The sequence below is a fragment of the Melanotaenia boesemani genome, chromosome 24 (genome assembly GCF_017639745.1).
Source record: "Melanotaenia boesemani isolate fMelBoe1 chromosome 24, fMelBoe1.pri, whole genome shotgun sequence".
Taxonomy (NCBI): domain Eukaryota; kingdom Metazoa; phylum Chordata; class Actinopteri; order Atheriniformes; family Melanotaeniidae; genus Melanotaenia; species Melanotaenia boesemani.
In genome coordinates this window covers 1568539-1585196 of record NC_055705.1, presented here as the reverse complement: position 1 = coordinate 1585196, position 16658 = coordinate 1568539, and the positions used below count along the sequence as shown (strand labels likewise).

The window sequence follows — 16658 nt, the reverse complement described above, 5'->3', positions numbered from 1 at the left end:
AGTTTCCTTCCCAGTCTGGAAAAATCCTGTAGAAAATAAACCAGAACAGATACAGACGTACAGATCCAGTCAGTAAAGTTCACCTTCCTGTGATCATTTCATCTGTTAATGATGTCTTCACTGGAAAGTCTGAGACAGCGGCCCACCAGCACAGCTGAGTTTTCCACCAGTACTTTATTCACCATTTATCACAAGGTTTGCAAAGACTTGTGCACTGATTATTACATCAAGCCTCTTAAAGGTCTGTTTTCTGGGAGGAAATTCAGACATAATCCTAGAAAAGGTATCAGAAAGCTGCAGCAGAGATCTCCATGAAGACGAGTGAAGCAGGCGTGCACGTACAAACATGTGACCCCCATATTTCACACTCTCACCACATAATTAACACAGAGGTGGTGGATCCACCAACCACACTGGCCACGGTTAAAGGAAACAGATATTCACGTGTTCAGACCATTTATGACTCAGAGTGATCTGGAACTGGTCTGTAATGAGATGAAAGGCCTGAACTGGTTTTACTGAGCAGATTTTGACAAAAATTTATTTTAATTACAGGTGACGACACCCAACTGAAAGTTTCAGGTCAGGTTTTAGCCACAAAATGTCCTAAAATCATCATCTGCTGGGTTGAGCAGTTGCATGTTTCAGCCAGCAGAGGGTGCTGTTTGACTCCCTGCATCTTCCTCATCAACTCTTTCTCAGCGGATTCAGGGAGAGGAAGAGGAGGGAGTCCAGGTTCAGTCAGACGGATTATGGCTCCCAGGAGGATGGAAACTAAACCGGTGATCTTCTGCCTGAAGCTGCTGCTTCTGATCTACACCTTCATCTTCTGGGTGAGAAAAAGCTTCATTTCTGACTCAGTTCCTACATCAGAGAGGAAGCAGAGCAGCTTTACTTTTGCTCTTCTGATGCAGAATCCTGTTTCATGAAGATCAGACTCATCTGTCTTCATCTATGCTAAACATGTACTGTTCGTATTGTTCAGATCTGGATGAATCAAATCAAGCAGGTGTTTAAGTTTTGTTGAATTAAATATAAAGTGTCTTCACCAGTAGTGAAAGTGTGTGTTCAGATGTCAGAGGGTCATTATCTGGACTCTGAGGAATGAGGAGGCAGCTCTGACACCAACATGATAATGAAGAAACCCACCTCCAGCAGTTGAACACCACATGTTTTCAGACCTTATGGTCCAGCTCTTGTTGTGGTCTAATGCCTCATCGCTTGGTCCTGTTTGTAGTCTGCAGTGGATGTTTTTGAAGATATTTTCTAACAACTAATGCCATATTCAGATTTCTGGTCTTTAGCTGCCCAGTCCCTAACCAATGCCGACAAATGCTGGAATACCGTTGTATTGTATGGTGTTCAAACATTTCATCGTACACAGTGGGACATGATACTTATGCCCTTTGTGCATGCACACAATACCAAAACATCATAGCTATGTGGGCTGAGGACACGGCCATAAATCCATACTACAGCTGGACCTACTTGTTGTTGTCATTCTTTGGTCAGCTGTAGCTGGCGGTAGCGTTGATGGGGGGGGTCTCTGAAATGTCTGACCAATCACACAATTGTTCTCAGAGTCCCACGAGAAGAAAGTTCTGCTCAGCCGATGTGTTGAGAAAAAGCTGCAAGGACTCCCAGAACTAAAGGGTTAGTTCTCGTGGCCCCAGGAAAAAGAAAAAAGTTTTCATTTCTGCGCTTATCCGGAGTCGGGTTGCGGGGGCAGCTGCCTAAGCAGGGAAACCCAGACTTCCCTCTCCCCGGCCACATTCACCAGCTCATCCAGAGGGATCTGGAGGTGTTCCCACGCCAGCCGAGAGATGTAGTCCGTCCAGCGTGTCCTGGATCTTCTCCAGGGCCTCTTTCTGGTGGGACGTGCCTGGAACACCTCACCAGGGAGGCGTCCAGAAAGCATCCTGACCAGATGCCCGAGCCACCTCATCTGGTTCCTCTCGATGTGGAGGATCAGCGGCTCTACTCTGAACTCCTTCCTCCTCCATTCATGTTTAGCATTGCCATGGTTGTTAAGTCAGTTTCTCCACTAGTGGACAGCGCTCAGTTCAGAGTTTACTTCCACAAGCCGATGTCAGTTTGAGGTTGGCAGCAGTAATGCATCGCTAAATCGCTTTATTCCAACACACCCTAAACATCCGCATATAGTCTTTCTTCAAAACCTAGTGCAGTTTATACAGCTGTATAAACAGCAGCAGATTCTGCTTCTGCTTTTTTTCCCCCTTCCCGATTCTCTTCTTTTTCTCTGGTTTGTTTCTCTCCCTGGTCTCATGCCAGCTGTTCTACTCAGCACTGCCCCCGCGATTTCCGGTGGTATTGCTCCGTCTTCTGTGCCAAGCTACGAATAGATAAGCTCCCTGAAAACGGACCATATTATGCGTGCATAATGCATATTATCCATAAAAGTTATGAACAGAATCGGTGACAGAGGGCAGCCTTGGCGGAGTCCAACCCGCACTGGAAAGGATTCTGATTTACTGCTGGCAATGTGGACCAAGCTCTGGCACCGGTCGTACAGGGACCGGACAGCTCATACAAGTGGGTCCGGCACTCCATACTCCCGTAGTACCCCCCACAGGAGTCCCCGGGGGACACGGTCGAATGCCTTCTCCAAGTCCACAAAACACATGTAGACTGGTTGAGCAAACTCCCATGCCCCCTCAAAGACCATGAAGAGGGTGTAGAGCTGGTCCACTGTTCCACGACCGGGACGAAAACCACACTGCTCCTCCTCAATCCGAGGTTCGACTATCCGACGGACCCTCCTCTCCGGTACCCCTGAATAGACCTTACCAGGGAGGCAACACCCCAGTCTGCCAGTCCAGGGGAACTGTCATACTTTAGAAAAAAATTACTCAACTGGTGTAAATAGCAGAGCTGTTTTACTAAAGCAGCTTGCAGTAGTTTGCAGTTTCCTGGTTTAAAGTTCCTCACACTATAGCAGAGGAATTGATCATTCCCTGACCTCCACTGACATGGTTTTAAGTAAGAAACAATGCTGGGCAAGGTGTCCATTATCATAAATTAATGGCCTTCGCGGAAGGAACAGTCCTCGGCTTCGCGTTGGACGGTCACGCCTCCGCGTCATCCATAAATTTCTCGAAGGGCATTATCCCACTTATAGCATGGTCACTTACAAAAGAAATAAATATTAAATCAATTATTAATACTTGAATGTTTTTTTTTACCCTTAAAATCGTACATTTTTCTCAAGAAGGACTCATGTGGACTATTTCATATCTCTCGTTGTGAAGCGTTGCCAAGGTAACCAGCTCTGACACAGAGCCTGAAGCTCGTTCGTCATGTTACGTGATTTCAGAGGGCATGTGCAGCTCTTACAGCCTGCTGAAGGTGTCTTCATTGTATTTCTGTTATTCCATCACAGGAAAACAATATCAAGATGTGTTATTGTTATTTAGCTAAAAGGAGATCCATATTCCCAGATCTCTCCCATCATCTGTGATTGTTGCTGACAGTCCTGCTTGTTTCTGAGTCCAGGTCTCTGAATGAGTCAGATGATGATGACGACAGCTCAGATGGATAAAAATCTGTTGGTTTGTTTGGACCAAGCTGGTTTTACTGCACACGACTTCAGGTTGTTTTATAGTCTACAGCACAAACACACGATCTGGTGTCAAGGCTCAAATGAAAGGTTTCCTGACTTGCTGAATCAGTGACATTTAAAACGTTTGGGACTGATTCATTTGTTCTTACAGCTCAATCCGTTTGTAGGCTGCACAAACACAAACGTCCTCCGACCTGCAGCTGACAGATGGATTTATGGCCTCCAGAGTCTTTCACCATCACAGCTTGACTCCGTTTGAAATGCTCATCAGGGACGACCAGGAGTACAAATCAAACACCTCCTCTCAGTCTTTTCCGTCTTTCATCCTGCAGCTGCTTTAATTAAAAACCTGCTTTAACCGCATTAACTTGACAAACAGTCCTGATGAGGCTGAACTTTGTTTGCTTGAGTTTATTCACTTAAACAAACGGAGTATAAAACTTATTCAAGCTGCATTTTTTCTGACTCAGCAACTTACAACAAACTAAATCTGAGTTTTAACCAAATAATTCCTTTCAAACATCCAATAGATAGATAGATAGATAGATAGATAGATAGATAGATAGATAGATAGATAGATAGATAGAAGGATGGATGGATGGATGGATGGATGGATGGATGGATGGATGGATGGATAGATAGATAGATAGATAGATAGATAGATAGATAGATAGATAGATAGATAGATAGATAGATAGATAGATAGATAGATAGATAGATAGATAGATAGAAGGATGGATGGATGGATGGATGGATGGATGGATGGATGGATGGATGGATGGATAGATAGATAGATAGATAGATAGATAGATAGATAGATAGATAGATAGATAGATAGATAGATAGATCGATCGATCGATCACGTCTTTTCCCATCTGCTTGTCACTTCGTCGCTTTACTGTTGAGGTGGACGTGCAGTAATGTGCTGAGTCACTGTTTGACTGCGTCCTCTTCATGATTCAGCCCATCTGCTGCAACGGTGAGCAGCATGAACAACACCATCGTACAGAAGCTGAGAGTGGCTGTTACCGGCCGTTCTTTGTGTTTTTAATTTTTATCTCAAGATAAAAACTTCATTTTCTTCTTATCTCAAAGTAGCGAGGACTGTTTTCTCGTGATAAAGGGATGATTAAGGTGGGCTCAAAAGTTAGTGTGACACGTGATTTCATTGATGAAAACAGACCCCATGACAGCTGATGGGAGGATCATGGTGTGTAATTATGTGAATAAGTGTTGGTCATGTTATAATTTCAGTCTTTGTCAGACTTGATGGAAGTAAAATCGGACGTATTGAACAGTGATGGATGCAGTCTCAGCAGCAGGACAGAGAACCAGCGCTGGCAAATGATCGCTGGTCAGACCCCATTTATTAAATTAATTTTGACTTTATAAGAGGACACATTCCAGTTTAACACAATATTTGCCCTCTGAACTGAATATCTGACCCATGTCGAAGCAGATTAGGCATAGATTTCCTTTTCTATTAAATTATAATAATAATGAAATAAAAAACAGCAGAAATCTGATGTAACAGGAAAGATTTAAAAGAAAATAGAACATTTAATTGATGCAGATAGAACATTTTAATCTAGTCATTTCAACCTATAATCAAAGTTTAGAATTAAATAACAGACTGTCAGAGGTCCAGATCAGTTAATCAAAAACCTAAACAGCAACTTTATGTGAGAGAAGTTTGAATCCATGGATGAGATTTTACACAAAACACAGGCTGTCTGTTCTCTGATTGGATAGTTTGATTTTATCACCATCCAATCAGACAGGTGTTTAAAGATACCCACATAATTCACAACTTCAGAGTCTCGATGCAGTTTTGTGCTGTGAACATGGTTTTCACTAAAGAACATTTTTTTCACCACAAATACAAATCTTTATTCCAGCCACACAGATCCTTTCTGCACATGTGCAAACTTGAATTTTTCAGGCAGGTTGTTTTTACAGGGAGACCAGCGGATTTACAGACTGAAATTATGTGCAAACACTTATTTACTGCAACATCTTTATGGCTTAATATTGAGCCCATGGTTCAGCGCGTTAGCCGTTATTCTGGTAAAATCTCGCCCTGTAAGACCCTTTGAGGAGGAAGCAGATTTGTAATTCTTTGTAAAACTCAGCATTTCTCTGTTGTTAGCTATCAAGGATGACGGTTATATTTTTCTTTGTAAAAAGATTTCTGGTAACGGTGCCATCTTTATTTGAAATAAACTGGTCACATGACCTCTTACGTCATGTCCAGGGATGTGTGAATGTGAAAAAAAGTGTTTCCATTACACTTTTGTCATATACTTTTATATTTACACGTCTGAAAAACCTCATGAGAGCGTAAAAACTTTTAGTGATATTTGAGAGGTTTTCAAAATGCAGGTGTTTCCATTGCTGGTTTTTTATTGTGATATTTAGGTTTGGTGCAGTTTTAGGGGTGATGGAAACACGTCTAGTGACAAAAAAGCAGCTTCCAGTGGAGACGAAGTCGTGGACTGTAGATGATTGGATGAATGTGATGAATCATCAATCTGATTGGACGAGGGGATGATGCTGGAACTTTGGTTCTGGTTCAGTTAAACATAGAAAGACAAGCGTGTGAAGAGAAGCAGCAGATTTCCAGACTGATGATCTGGGGTTGATGTCAGGTGGAGGACCAAGAGGATGGAGGTCGTTATCTCTACAGGAGATGTTCAGGTGGACTCGGACATTTGGACACTTTTCTCATTCCATCAACCAATCGGAGGTCTGGTGATGCTGAGCTCATTTTACATGATGACAGTAAATGGTAAATGGATTGTACTTATATAACACTTTTCTAGTCAGGTGGACCACTCAAAGTGCTTTTACTACATGTCACGTTAACCTTGAACAGCCCTCTGTTGTTACAGACTAAGTGCTTTCTGTGATGCTGATCTTCCACAGAACAAAGAACTTTCAGACTTTTCTTGGGGAAACATCAACTCAGTGTCATGAACAGGAAACAGGAAACAGCTGAAAGAAAATCCTCAGTGTTCAGATTATTTATAAGTTCACTTTTTATCATAAATTGATTGTAAATGTAAAGTGAAATCTCTGGGTTCTTTACGTGGCAGATCTTTTATAAAGTCATTTTGCATGATGATGAGGTTGTTTACTACACAGGTAATATGACAGCGTGAGATGTTGAGGTTGAAAGTGTTTGATTTCTAAAACAAAACATAAAGAATGTGCAATATTATTGCAGAGATGTGTCATGTACATGTGGACTTAATTAGAAGGTAGAAAATATATATTGTGCCTACATTTTTTCAATAACTGTAAGCTTATACTGTATTATAACACAGAAAGCATGCGCTGACATAGTGATTATGTTTTCATGTCAGAGTTAATAAAGTAAATCTCTTGGATGTTGTGTTTTTTTTTATCTTTTCTTTTTGTCCTTCGTGGTTATTTGTAATATACCATCTGTACATTTAAAACTTCAGTGTGAATGCTACGTTCATGTACCTGAAGTAATATAAACATCTTGGTCAATTTTAAGGACAAAGATGTACAGTTTGCTGATTGGCTGACAGTTTGATGCGTGGCCCCTCCCCCTCAGGTGACAGGTGTGGTCCTGCTGTCGGTGGGCTTATGGTGGAAGTTCATGTTGGGGCCCTACATGTTGCTGATCTCCAACGGCCCCTCCAACGCTCCCTACGTGCTGACGGGAACTGGTGCCGCCATCGTGCTCTTCGGACTGTTCGGCTGCTTTGCCACCTGCAGGGGGCGCCCCTGGATGCTTAAACTGGTGGGAGTTTGTTTGTTTGTTTTTGTTCTCAGGTTTAATGTTAGTTTGTTCACAAAGTCTTGCTGAAGTCCTTTAACTTCAGATGAGTTTATAGGAACTGCTGTGTGACAGAAGCTAGATAAGGAATCTGTAAGCGATCACGTTGATGGATAGACATCAAGACACCTGGCTGCTCATCCTCCCCTCTGACCTCTGACCTCTGACCTCTCCACAGTATGCTGTGTTTCTGTCGTTGGTTTTCATGACCGAACTCATCGCAGGAATCTCCGGATTCGTGTTTCGCCATGAGGTCAAACACATCTAACTTTAATCCAGTAGATCTGTTCATACTGAAACAATACTGAAGGTTTTCTGCATGTTTTTAGATTAAAGGAACATTTTTCACTACGTACAGTGAAGCAGTGATGAAGTATGATGGACGTGATGACAGGAGTCTGGCTGTGGATGGTGTCCAGCGTAGAGTAAGTATCAGGTTGTTCATTATCGATTCCTTTTTTACCTCTTTATCTTAACAGTTTTATGCTCTTGTTTTCTTACACATTCTGGGCATTAACAGAGGAACTGATCATTTTCTTACAGGCATTCCACAGGGATCTGTGTCCTCACCACTTCTTTAAATTAACAACGCACTTTATCACGCCCACAGATCTGATCATATGCTGATGACACTCTAGTTAACGTGTATGATTGTACAGCCCAGAAGCAGCCTTGAAACTCTGTGTCATGTGTTTTCTGTGTTTGTTTCTGCAGCTACACTGCTGTGGAGTGTATAACTTCACCAGCTGGTTTAACAGTGTGTATTTTCCTGTTGGTGGAGTTCCCGCTAGTTGTTGTGTTAGTTTCTCTGACTGCAGCGGAGCTGATCTGAAGAACACAACTCTGGCTGCTCGAAAAGTCTACAAAGAGGTCAGGAGAGCACACACACAGTCATGAGAACAAAGGAGGTACACTCCTTTCAAATCAACAGCACAACTTGTGATGTATTAAAAAGCAAAAACAGAGCCAAAAGTCAAAATTAGTGTATAAAAAAACTGTGTCCATCCCTTTGCTTCCACTTGAATTAACCCTCTGGGGTCAAAGGTATAACTGACTATTTGACTACTTTTGTACCTTTATATTTCACATTTAAAACAGTTCGCCTGTCTTGTTTTTATCAGCACAACTTCACATGTGATTTTACAGTTTTGTTTTGTTTTTTTTACATCCTGTATTAACACACTAGAGCTAGAATAACAGAAAAGAAATTTGAGTAGGAATAAGTTAGTTTTTTTTGTGTGTGTGTGTGAAAACCAAAAATGTGTAACAAATAATTTTTTAAAATTAGAATGCAAAGATAAATAGTTGCTTGTAAAAACTACTACACAGGTTTTGTAAACAACAAAGTTATAAACAACTATTTACATAAAAATGCAGCAAATGCCTCGGGTGTTTTTTAATCAGTTATCGACATAAGATCCCACATAAATTATTTGTTCTGCTCCAAACACCAATTCCTATCCACTAAAAGAGAGAGAGGACATCACAGGTTGGACATTAGTCCTCCTGTCCACCAGGAGGCAGCACTTCAACCTGTCTTTGGTTGATTTTAGTCACTCCCATAACTTCCTTAGCAACGAAAAGGTTTTTTATTGGTTGATGGTGTGCATTTTTGCTCCAATGGGAAAAGGAGGTGTTGGATTTTTGAGACTTTTTCTTTTCTTGCTTGCGTGCACTTTCCTTATAGTCGTCCATTTTTATAGTTTTTTTCCTGCACCAAACGTGACCTAATAAACACAGAAAAAGAATGTTTTTATCATAGCTTTGGTTTTACTGGTCAGTCAACATAATTGACGGACGGAGAATACGGAGCAGTACCACCAGAAACCACAGGGGCAGTGTTGAGCAGTACAGCTGATGTGCAGCCCATGAAAGAAGAAGCCACAGTGTATTTAATAGCTACACAGACCACCGGCATCTACTGCAGTGTCTCTGTTTGTCTCTTTCTGACCATTATTGTGATCGTCCACCGACAGTTTTGGGTTGAGCCTAAATGATTCCTTCATCATCATCAGTTATAAGGTCATTTCTTAACTATCTGGAATCCATCATTCCGCAGAGAAAAGAATTATTCAGAAGTAGAAAACATTGAAGACAGCTGCTAATCTTCCCAGGACTGGATGTCCCACCAAGTTCAGCTCAACAGTGCGTTCCAGGAACTCGGAATTCTGGGATAATTTTACCCAGAAATGACAAATTGATCTTGTTTTTTTGAGCAGGAAACTCATAAGTTTCAGAGGACCCTGAGAATCCAGATTTAAAGATGGCTGTGCCCAGTACCACTTGTACTGTTGTTGTTGATGATCACGTTGTTCTGCTGTTCTCATGGAGACATTTTTACATTGGGTTTGTGATTTTCTAGTGTCATACGTCTTTCTAGAGGCTCACAAATTGGCTGCTTTGGAGGCGTCCATTTATTCCTGAGTTGGTCCAACTGGAACGCCAACTACCTGGTAATGACGTCACATATTCTTGGCCGCTTAGAATTCCAAAACAACTGGAACGCACCACAAGACCAGACCATGAGAATCTGAAGAAGTACATCTCAGACTCTCCAGGCCTCAGTTAGCATGTCAAATGTTATAGTTTGTGACAGTACAATTAGAAAGAGACTGAACACATAAGGCTTGTTTGCAGGAGGAAGCGTCTTCTCTATAAAAAGAACATGGCAGCACGGCTTAAGTTGGCAAAGCTGCATTTGAACAAACCACAGCTCTTCTGGAACAATAGCTGCGTTTACATGGAGCATTTTTAATCCAATCAAATGTCCAGTCAGAATAAAAATGCATCATCTAAACATGTCAGCTGATCAGAGATGTGACATTCATGGACAAATCGATTCTTTTAAATGAACGATGGGAACCAAATGGCAGCTCTGAGCCGTTCATTTTATACGTTAACCCCACTGATTTAACATGAACGGTGTGCCATCACAGGACTCTGGTGTCCAACAAGCTCCGTTCACATGATGCTTCTGTGGTTCAGAAACAGACTCTATTCAAAACGTTTGCTAAAATTTACACAGATGGTTCATTCTTATTTATATTTTTCCTATTTTTTATCTTGTATAGTAGATTTTTTAAACATAGGTGCATATTTAAATCATTTATTTTTCTTATATATTGTGGGTTTTTTACATTATTAAAATGTCCATATGTGGAAAATTTTTGAGTAAAGTTGTTTTGCATGGAAGTTAATCGTAGCCTGCTTAGTTTTCATTGTGCCACAAAGATTTTTGGTAAAAGAAAATCCAACATGGTGATCTCACTGTCCAAGCACGGGGTTATTGGGCCACTTTATTTAATGATTACAATAAAAGCACAAGGCAAATAAAATTATGACCAATATTTCAGAATAATTCCCACCTACAGAGTAAATATTGGTTAGGTGTGTAGGTTTGAATTATTCTGATCCAAACCTTACCTTATAACTGTTACCAGTCAGTATTTTCTCGATAAAAAATGAGGTACCCCTTATTGAATTCTAAAACAATACAAATAAGAACCAGCCCATCTTTTAATGGCTCTTTGAAAGGAATGGCTCCTCAAAATCCGGCTCCCTTCAAAGAGCCATGTCCCGTCTCCACAGCTGATCCGATCTGCTTTCAGTCCGATCAAGAGGCGGGTTGAACCCTTTTAACGGTCCCATCAGCAGGAAAAACAACCGCGTATTCCGGCATTCCCACTGTTTTGTGGTGCATGTTGTTTCTGTGGTGGAGCAGCAGCCTGGAAGGACCGGTCCCCCACTGGGCTGAGTCTGGTGGTGCATTTAGAAGTTAACACAGGAAGAAGCAGAGCTCACCTGTGTGAGTCTGGACTTTCTGTCTGGCAGAGAGGAGCTGCTGGAAGATCTCAGCTTCCTCCTGACAGCGGAGCTGGAGGAGTCTCCTGGAGAAGGAGCTCCTCGGCCTGTCCACGGCATGGTGGAGAGGCCGGTCTGGGTTCTCCATGATAGATAGCAGAGCAGCTTCCTGATCAGTTTGTTGAATCCGGTCTCGTCTGCTGCTCACCACAGAGCTGGTGGAGCATCTCCACCATCCTGCTGCACACGCTGAAGGATCTGAGCTCATAGAGTCGACTCATGTACAGCCAGGCTGCTGATCTTCTAGTCCAGTCCATGTTCACACCCAGCTTCCTATAGTTCTCCACCGTGTTCCCAGGATGCAAAGCGGCTGTGTAGCTGCCCTCCTTCGCCTGAAGTCAGTCACCAACTCTCTGGTCTTGTGGAGTGAGCTGGTGAAGCTGAACGTGGAGCCAGCACAGTCCCCTGTGGAGCTCCACACCACTCACCACCCTGCCAGACAGAACACTGCCCATCTGGACAAACTGTGGTCCACCTGTCAGGCAGTCAGTGACCCAGGAGATGGTGGACAAGCTTGTCCCCCGCAGCTTGTCACCCAGACACAGAGGCTGGACGTGTTGGATGCACTGGACCAGTAAAACATAGTGATTCTCACCGTGTGCCGACACCATCCAGGTGTGAATGGGCCCGCTGCAGCAGGTAGATGGCAGCATCATCCACCCACACACGGGGCTGGTAGGCAACCTGCAGAGTGGAGTGAAGGTCTCACCTGCAGCCTCAGGTAGGTTAAGACCCGCCTCTCAAACACCTTCATGAGATGTGAGAGCGACGCCTCGATAGTCATTCAAACAGGATGGACTATGTGGGGACAAGGCAGAACGTCTTCCAGCGGACCGGGACCTTCTCCAGACTCAGGATGAAGAGAAGCTGGAGAACTGGATGGTGCTCTCTGATGGTGGAGTCTCTCCAGCTGCCTCCTCACCTGCTCAGCAGTCCCAGAGGCAGGCGGATCGGTCATCCGTGGGAGGTGGAGGAGAGGGGGGGTGTCCAGACGTTAAGGTGAAAGGGTACGGCAGGTGATGGGGGGATGAGTCCTGCAGGTTTATTACAGAGGAGTGGGTGAGGATGTGGGAGAGTACTGGAAGCTGGGAGTGTGTGGGGCTGGGGAGAGGAAGTGGGAGGAGGCTGTTAGCTAAGCCTTTAAGGTGGTTCAGCTCATTAGCTCGCCGCTGCTTGTCTGGCCCCGCCCCCGTAGCCCGTGATCATCCCAATCCACATATTCCTCATGTTGTCCTGGAGCCTGTCCTCCAGCTTCCTCCTCAACTTGTCCCTCAGTTTGTCCCTCGGTTTGTCCCTCAGTTTGTTCCTCAGTTTGTCCCTCGGTTTGTCCCTCATAGCTTATACTGCCCCCTTCTGGTGAGTCTGTACAGCTGCGTTTATTCAGTCCCTGGACTTTCAGAAGTACATTTTTTCCTTTAAAACAAAAAGTTATTAAATGTGCATTAAAACAATAGTTTTTTTTTGTTTTATTTTTTATCTTTTTTTCTCTTCACACTTCTCTCTGAAATGATGCCGTTGAACCTAATCTGGTTTTCATGCCTATTCTTCTGCTCTTCATCTCAGAGATTTATTTTATTTTATTATTTAAAGCTTCCACTGATCAACCCTCAGCATTATAAGCTGTGCAGCAGCGCCCCCTGCTGTCCTGTTTGTGTAAAGAAACTGTTTCTGACCCAAATGCAGCTGTCAGAGTATAAAAGCTGTTTCTTCCACATTGGTGTCATTTTTCTGCACAATTAAAGTTAATGTACAAAACTGCTGAAAGCAGAGCAGCAAGAAAAGTTCAGTTCTGGATGGATGGATGGATAGACAGATGGATGGATGGATGGATGGATGGATGGATGGATGGATGGATGGATGGATAGACGGATGGATGGATGGATGGATGGATGGATGGATGGATGGATGGATGGATGGACGGATAGATGGATGGATGGATGGAGGGATGGACGGATGGACGGATGGACGGATGGATGGATGGATGGATGGATGGATGGACGGATGGATGGACGGACGGACGGATGGACGGATGGACGGATGGATGGATGGATGGATGGATGGATGGACGGATGGATGGACGGACGGACGGATAGATGGATGGATGGATGGATGGAGGGATGGACAGATGGATGGATGGATGGATGGATGGACGGATGGATGGATGGATGGATGGATAGACGGATGGATGGATGGATGGATGGATGGATGGATGGATGGATGGATGGATAGACGGATAGATGGATGGATGGATGGATGGATGGATGGATGGATGGATGGATGGATGGATAGACGGATAGATGGATGGATGGATGGATGGATGGATGGACGGATGGATGGATGGATAGACGGATGGATGGATGGATGGATGGACGGATGGATGGATGGATGGATGGATGGATGGATGGATAGACGGATGGATGGATGGATGGATGGATGGACGGATGGATGGATGGATGGATGGATGGATGGATGGATAGACGGATGGATGGATGGATGGATGGATGGATAGACAGATGGATGGATGGATGGATGGATGGATGGACGGATGGATGGATGGATGGATAGACGGATAGATGGATGGATGATGGACGGATTGGATGGATGGATGGATGGATAGACAGATGGATGGATGGATGGATGGATGGATAGACAGATGGATGGATGGACAGATGGATGGATGGACGGACGGATGGACGGATGGATGGATGGATGGATGGATGGATGGACAGATGGACGGACGGATGCTGAACGTTCCATGTGTCTACAGGGTTGTTATGAACTGGTGGTGTCCTTCATCGAGGGCAACATGGGAATCATCGCTGGAGTTACGTTTGGCATCGCCTTCTCTCAGGTACCAGCCTGCTTTTCTTTTACCGTCGTCTGCAGGCGTTAAACTGGAATTTGCCTTGTGTGGACAAATTATTACATCTCTGTGTTTGCAGCAGTGATTTAAGCCACACGATGCAGGATCATCATCGGTAAACTATCGTTGATCAGACACATATCAAGCTGAGTTTTTACGTCATAAGACCACTTTAGTTGGAAAAAACAATGAAATATTTCATAAAATTGAACGTCTTTATTTTTTCGTTTACTCATGCCTTCACAGATGTGGAAGCTGCCCACGCCATAGGCACTAATGCAGCCCCATCCCATCAGAGATGCAGCTTTTCACCTGTCCACTGATAACAAGCTGGAAGCTCCCAGCTCGATCAGTCTCATCAGTAACCGCTGACGCCTCACAGGCGCTCTGACCAGGTCATAAGAGTCTATCAGTGGAACCAGTGGTTTGTGGTCTGTCTGTAAACTGGTTTCCATACCTTGTTCATACCTTACACCTCTCCCATGCCCATACACTGGAACGGCATTTCTTCTCAATCTGAGAAAACCTTTGCTCCGTCTCGGGTGGAGTAGCAAGCTATATGGTTTCACATCAGGCTGGGGCTCCATTTTCAGTTCCACAACCAGGACTGCAGACATAGACCCAGAATGTTTACTTGACCCCTCCTTTCACAAACCCTTTGCAAACAAGCTGCCCCCTGGACAAGACTGTCTTGGTGTCTTCCAGGTCTGGACGCAGGGGCGGGTTAAGATGTATGCTCGGATATCTCAGTAATGTCTGCTCCTGTGTCCGTTCTCAGTCGTACTGCAGTGCCATTTATCTGTGAATGATTAGTTCTCATCAGGACCTACACCAGCTGAGATGGATCCTAGAAACCATGCATCAGCAGCCATGTCTGCAGTTTGTACAACGAGCTTCGTCTTTTCCTCTCGTGGGACACGCTCCATCATGGGTTCTCCCACACCTTGAACAGTTTTTCTCATGCAGCTTTTGGTGCTCCATTGTTGGGAGCTTTAGCTTTAGCTGGTCTCAGTTCAAACAAGCGCTCGAACAGCATTAGCATTCTAGTCCAAACTTCAGCTAACTGCCTTAGAGACGCCTCCTACTGTCCACGTCCACTCGACCAGACACGGCTTAGACCACAGAACTGCAGATAAACCATATCATCACTCTGTCAAAGACACATCGTTTGTTCCCGTTTCTCTAGTTTCATCTGTTAAAAACCAGCACAGATGGGACGGTCTGACAGACAGAAAACAGGATGCTGGCTAACGTGGCTTATCTCCGCATGGTGGCAGGACAGAGGGAGACGAGTCAGGACTAAAATAAATCTGCTCTTTGTCAGGTGATCGGGATGTCTTTGGCCTGCTGTTTGTCTCACTTCATCAACGCCAACCAGTACGAGATGGTCTGACAGGTGACTTCCCGCTTCATTTCATCACCTGCCTTATATGGACTTCCTGTTGATTGACCTACCTGCTCTTTTCTTTTTTCAGATTCATGTCACCATGGAAACCTACAGAAACATGCCCTGCATCATTCCTCTTGTATTAATTTAAAGTTGTGATTTAAAGTGGGTTGGTTTGTTGTGAGCTTGAGTACAGCTGACACCTGACGGACTTCTCACTGTTAAAAGTCATGTTTGAAGCTAAATGTTTGAAGCTAAATGGATCCCAGCCCAGGATTGTTCAGTGTGGATTAAAAGATTTTACTGGTTGACGTGAGAAATAAATGTCCTCAGTGGAAGTGAAGCTGTGTGTTGTGCTGATAAACTGAGTAAAAGAGTGTTTGGTTAATCTCAGATTCATGCTTTAGTTCTTATCTACGGCGCCCGTCTGGTGACATTGATAGAAAGTATTTGACCTGCAGCCACATGCTCCATGTTCGTGCAGAGTGAGGCTGAAACTGTGGCCACAAGGTAATAAGTCCTCTTCTTTATGGCGACAGCTCACGTTAGATGGATCATTTTGATGTGATTTTTATTTTATTTTAGGGATGGATTATGGAAGAGTGGTTCAGGGAACAGGAGTCCAGACCTGAACCCCATGGAGGAACGTTGGGATGAGCGTTTTATTTATTAAATGTATTATCAATGAATCAGTCAAAGTTTATTTCTATAGCACCTGACCTGATCATAGTAAAATAAATACAAATACACATTAAAATTAAGGAAATATAACAGAAGTAAAAGCACAAAACTGATTAAAACTAATGACACAAAGTACTAAAAGTACGAAACACATTAAAACCTTGAACCTTGGCCTTGAACAGAGGCAGATTGATGTGAGTGTGTAGCGCGTGGTGAAGAGTTTTCCACCATGTTGGACCTGAAAAGGACGGACCCCCCACCGCTTCACCTGGACCGAGACGTCTCTACAGATGCTGACCAGCAGGACGTAAATCTGCTGGGCTGGTGGATTTTAACACTTCTGATAAGTAAGGAGGTGTGAAACCATTCAGTGCTTTAAAAACTAACAGCAACCATTTCTACTGGATCCTGAACTGAACCAGGACCCAGTGCTGAGCTACCAGGACAGGAGGGATATGTTCCTACCTCCGAGTGCTGG

General features: G+C 43.8%; 2 protein-coding genes across 2 annotated transcripts in view; one reads left to right on the top strand and one right to left on the bottom strand.

The window, feature by feature from the left end:
- Positions 1 to 16658, bottom strand: part of LOC121635255 (NLR family CARD domain-containing protein 3-like) — a 1000352-nt gene that overhangs the window by 372067 nt on the left and 611627 nt on the right. The window lies entirely within an intron of this gene.
- Positions 688 to 15842, top strand: LOC121635303 (tetraspanin-7-like). The gene is made up of 8 exons (XM_041978439.1): positions 688 to 833; positions 7164 to 7352; positions 7567 to 7641; positions 7718 to 7813; positions 8103 to 8258; positions 14017 to 14100; positions 15437 to 15508; positions 15588 to 15842. Exons 1-7 carry the CDS (start codon positions 753 to 755, stop codon positions 15503 to 15505), a joined length of 750 nt encoding a protein of 249 aa, XP_041834373.1. The 5' UTR covers positions 688 to 752; the 3' UTR covers positions 15506 to 15508; positions 15588 to 15842.

What these genes read in the sequence shown, in the direction of transcription:
- LOC121635303 (XM_041978439.1), top strand. Translation starts at nt 753, where the DNA reads ATGGCTCCCAGGAGGATGGAAACTAAACCGGTGATCTTCTGCCTGAAG. An exon ending in TCTACACCTTCATCTTCTGG is followed by an intron (nt 834 to 7,163) that starts GTGAGAAAAAGC and finishes CCTCCCCCTCAG; the next exon opens with GTGACAGGTGTGGTCCTGCT. An exon ending in GCCCCTGGATGCTTAAACTG is followed by an intron (nt 7,353 to 7,566) that starts GTGGGAGTTTGT and finishes ACCTCTCCACAG; the next exon opens with TATGCTGTGTTTCTGTCGTT.